At 38.3% G+C, this 5000-nt stretch overlaps 1 protein-coding gene across 1 annotated transcript in view; it reads left to right on the top strand.

Annotated features, from left to right (window-relative positions):
• Nucleotides 1-5000, top strand: part of LOC120562513 (retinol dehydrogenase 12-like) — a 21774-nt gene that overhangs the window by 13790 nt on the left and 2984 nt on the right. The window contains exon 8 of the mRNA XM_039806219.1: nt 4325-4336. Coding sequence (XP_039662153.1) covers nt 4325-4336 — 12 coding nt within the window. The remainder of the gene's footprint in view (nt 1-4324; nt 4337-5000) is intronic.

The raw sequence follows: 5000 nt of genomic DNA, 5'->3' as shown, positions 1-5000 counted from the left end.
TATTTTTTTTAAACGGTTCCAAGTGGAAACCAGTTAAATGCCTAATCCTACCATTTGATCTGTTGGGAATGTACACACCTTCTTCGTAGTGAACAGGGTTACCGGTGTCATCACATCGATTACAATTCTCCTGTTACCACTAGAGCCACGGCAGCCACAGTTGGGAAGCCTGAGGTTGACATTGCATTCGCAATTAACAACTCTGAACTTGTCATGGCTGATTCTCAGATTACCACCAGTACCGTATGGACTCTTTTCCGTCTCCTACAGGGGGGTTTGACGGGCGCATATGTTGCACTGATGAAGGTGTTTGCCTCCTTACACTTATTGCTGTTGGTTTCACAGATTTTTCTCTGGGTTATAACGGCATCACAGCGGTTAGGAGCCAAGTTCTGGTTGATATGCTGATTTATAAACTTCTGATCTGTCACAAATCCACTAGTGGGGAAGTGACAAGCTGGGCTTCCCTGGAGCCTTCTCTCTCTCTCTCTCTCTCTCTCTCTCTCTCTCTCTCTCTCTCTCTCTCTCTCTCTCTCTTCTTTTCTCTCTTTTTTTTTTTTTTTTTTTTTTTTTTTTTTTTTTTTTTTCCTCTCTCTCTGCTCGCTCTGTTTCTCCTTTCTCACAGTACAGTGTGTGTGACTGGCCACTCCCTGGATTACTTGCAGCTGCAGGCAATCTCCAATCACCCACCTGTTTTCCGTGGCTCATCAGCGCAGCTACTTTAGTTGTGGCTGCTCTCTGTTCGGTGCTGGATAGTTAAGTCTAGTCATGTAGGTGAACCTCCAGTTTGATTCTGTTGCGGTACTTTTGTAACCTGCTGTTCTGTGCCTGCAAACCTGAATGCTTTTTTTTGTGTTTGAAGGAGAACCACTCTGCTCTGCTCAGCCTGCCTGCTGATGCCACTCTCCACCTGCCTTCACCAGTTCTGCACGCTTCGTCTCCCTGCCTGTGTCCACAACCTGCTCTGTCGCCTGAGAGGATTTCTCACCTGTCTGTTCTGCTACCTGGTCTGCTTCAGCAATAAACTGTGTTAAACTTCCAACTGTCTCAGTCTGCTTCTGGGTTCACGTCACAAATCCTGACGTGAACCCTTGGATCTAGTCCATCCACAGAGAGCACGGCAGCAGAGAGCAGCAGAACACTGGAAAAGATAGAGATCTTCATGTTGATCTGGAGATCACTGAGTTATACAAGCTGTTAGAGACTTTACTCTGACATATCTACCATCTCTTTATATTATCATATAAAAGCTGTTAGAGACTTTACTCTGACATATCTACCATCTCTTTATATTATCATATAAAAGCTGTTAGAGACTTTACTCTGACATATCTAACATCTCTTTATATTATCATATAAAAGCTGTTAGAGACTTTACTCTGACATATCTACCATCTCTTTATATTATCATATAAAAGCTGTTAGAGACTTTACTCTGACATATCTACCATCTCTTTATATTATCATATAAAAGTTGTTAGAGACTTAACTCTGACATATCTAACATCTCTTTATATTATCATATAAAAGCTGTTAGAGACTTTACTCTGACATATCTAACATCTCTTTATATTATCATATAAAAGCTGTTAGAGATTTTACTCTGACATATCTAACATCTCTTTATATTATCATATAAAAGCTGTTAGAGATTTTACTCTGACATATCTAACATCTCTTTATAGTACCATATAAAACATGTTAGAGACACTCAATCACTGACACACAGTCAACAGCCAATCAGTGATCAGAGAACACTCTATCATACCACGTTCAGCCCCGACAACACATAGCAAAACATTTATTTAAACTGAAACGGGGGTGTGTTGAACACCCTGCTGTGAGCCCTCTGCCTTTTTATTACCATGAGTTTACAGACACGTCTCTGCTGATTGACTGTCATCTTGGACACAGCCAATAAACCAGAGAAAACCGAATTAAAAGCTGTTTCACAGCGTTCAGAGGAAACATGTCAATGAGCCAGCAATATGTTAGTTGTGCAATATCTCATTGTGTAAGGGCTGTGCTGCACTTATTGCGGAGAATGCAGCTGACAGGGTTGTTCAATTAAAAAATGCCAATGAAATGTGCTTACTATAAATGTACGACAGTTACCTTTATTTATGTATATGAGAGCATTACTATATAGGTACCTGTCTAATGTATATGAGAACATTACTATATAGGGACCTGTCTAATGTATATGAGAGTATTACTATATAGGTACCTGTCTAATGTATATGAAAGCATTACTATATAGGGACCTGTCTAATGTATATGAAAGCATTACTATATAGGGGCCTGTCTAATGTATATGAAAGCATTACTATATAGGTACCTGTCTAATGTATATGAGAGCATTACTATATAGGTACCTGTCTAATGTATATGAGAGCATTACTATATAGGGACCTGTCTAATGTATATGAGAGTATTACTATATAGGTACCTGTCTAATGTATATGAAAGCATTACTATATAGGGACCTGTCTAATGTATATGAGAGTATTACTATATAGGGACCTGTCTAATGTATATGAAAGCATTACTATATAGGGGCCTGTCTAATGTATATGAGAGCATTACTATATAGGGACCTGTCTAATGTATATGAGAGCATTACTATATAGGGACCTGTCTAATGTATATGAGAGCATTACTATATAGGGACCTGTCTAATGTATATGAGAGTATTACTATATAGGTACCTGTCTAATGTATATGAGATAGCATTACTATATAGGGACCTGTCTAATGTATATGAAAGCATTACTATATAGGGCCTGTCTAATGTATATGAGAGCATTACTATATGTTTATATGTGAGAGTATTACTATATAGGGACCTGTCTAATGTATATGAGAGTATTACTATATAGGGGCCTGTCTAATGTATATGAAAGCATTACTATATAGGGACCTGTCTAATGTATATGAGAGCATTACTATATAGGGACCTGTCTAATGTATATGAGAGCATTACTATATAGGGACCTGCCTGCGTGACATGCACGTCTCAGAAAACGTGTGCATGCTAGACATGAATACATTTAATAAATTACATTTTATTTTTGAAAGTCTCTAGGTTTTGACATAAATGCAGATATAAATGTAATTAAAAAATAATAATAAATTAAAGCTGCAATCAGCGATGAACGGGACTTCGCTCCTTGCCCCGGAGGTACTGGCGGACGTAATATCACATGTAGACCAGACATTTTAAGTTTCATTTAAATCGGAATAACTTTTGCCAAGATACAACCGTACCTTTGTTGTACAGGATTGTACAGGATTGATGAAAAAGGCAGAAATAAAAAATGGCCGCCTTATGGTTGGGTGGAGCTAATGAAGGGAAATGGGAAATATGTCCGCAATGAATAGAGCAATATTTGTATTATATCTGGTGAGAATCGGAGCAACTATGTCCAAGTTGAGCCCTTCCGCGCATTAGGGGGCGCTATAGAGCCCGCTTACAGGTATGGGCCAAATCGCTGTACAATCTCGCAAAACTCCTATGTGTTTATGTGGGCGACAATTTTTGTGAGTTTTCGTATATATTGAGGCTTTCAAAAATGTGCCCAAGGGCTAAAACCAATTAAGGGGCGCTTTAGAGCAACTGTACCACTCCCAAGCCTAAATGTGAATTCAGATGAAAGAGTTTAATATTCTGCACATGGCTGCAAAATATTTAGAATTTTCGTGCCTCCTTAAATCCTCGCACGAAAACCAACATTTCGTAAATTTTAGAATTATGTCATTTTTATTCTAAAAATAGCACCATGGATTTCAAGATGAGACCTATGTTCCCTCCAAATTTGGAATATTAACTTATTGCTTTTGGCCAATTTAAGGCGCATGTTAGGGAGCGCTATGGAGCCCCCTGGCAACGCATAAGCTCAATCGCTACATAACTTTGTAGTTTCAAATAGGTCTGCCATGTCTGCAAATTTTGGTGAGGTTTCCAGCATGCTGAGCCCCTCAAAAATGCAAGCGATGTGGCGGAATAATAACAATCTGAGTAAAAAACAATAGGTCCCTTGCAGTTTCACTGCTCGGGCCCTAATAATTATCGATTTTCAAATATTGCACCTGTCAATACAGAACGAAATATTCTGGAGCCTATTTTGCCGTCAATACTGCCGACGTTGTCTTTGCTGTAATCAGATCAGTATATATTTATGTTTATGTTTATGGGAAACATACATGTGTGCAGACAAGGCTAGCAGCAGCAGCACCGCGTCAGACATGTTTTTGGTGTGTAAAGACAGAAAACGCCACGCAGCTGACATGCAACAGAAACACCACGCTGACGGCACGTGGCCAGTGTGCAGGAGCTGTTAGAGACAGAAAAGCATTTCTTTCTGTGCTGCATGTCGTCCCCCCCTTCAGATTTCCTGTCTAAAGATGTCACCATAAAAAATAATCTTTAAAAAAATGTGTCTTTTAAACTTCTTTTAGTTTGATAAATGTCTTGTTTCTTTGGACTTCTGGAGAGCTCATAAACTCCCAAAAAGATTATACTTATTACCAATATAGTTTGCACACAATACAATACCTGCACACAGGATTAAATATATTTCATATACAGGATCAGCAGATTTCTTTCTGCAGAAGAAATCAATAAAGTCCTGATGCAGCGAGATGAAGTTAGACAGATAAACAGCAAACTTTTGAGTTTTTGTCATCGGAGCTGAAACAGAATCAGAGAAGTTTAAATGTGTTAAAGACAGAATAATAATATAAAGTATATCTTCCTGAATGACAGGAGAGAGATGTGTTCTAGAGTCAGCAGCAGGAGGGATACCTGGAATATCACATGATAACAAACACACCACATTACATCACATTTAACCACATTATATCATATTTAACTTCAAGATTATTAAGAAAACAATCAAAAAAAGGATCAAAAAAGTGACAAAATGTCAGAAAAAGGCTGTAAATTGTATTTTTGTTCATGTTTGTAATCCTAACGACAAAAATGTGTCAAAAAAAAGTGA

The sequence above is a fragment of the Perca fluviatilis genome, chromosome 7 (genome assembly GCF_010015445.1).
Source record: "Perca fluviatilis chromosome 7, GENO_Pfluv_1.0, whole genome shotgun sequence".
Lineage (NCBI taxonomy): Eukaryota > Metazoa > Chordata > Actinopteri > Perciformes > Percidae > Perca > Perca fluviatilis.
This window is presented reverse-complemented; position numbering and strand designations above follow the sequence as displayed.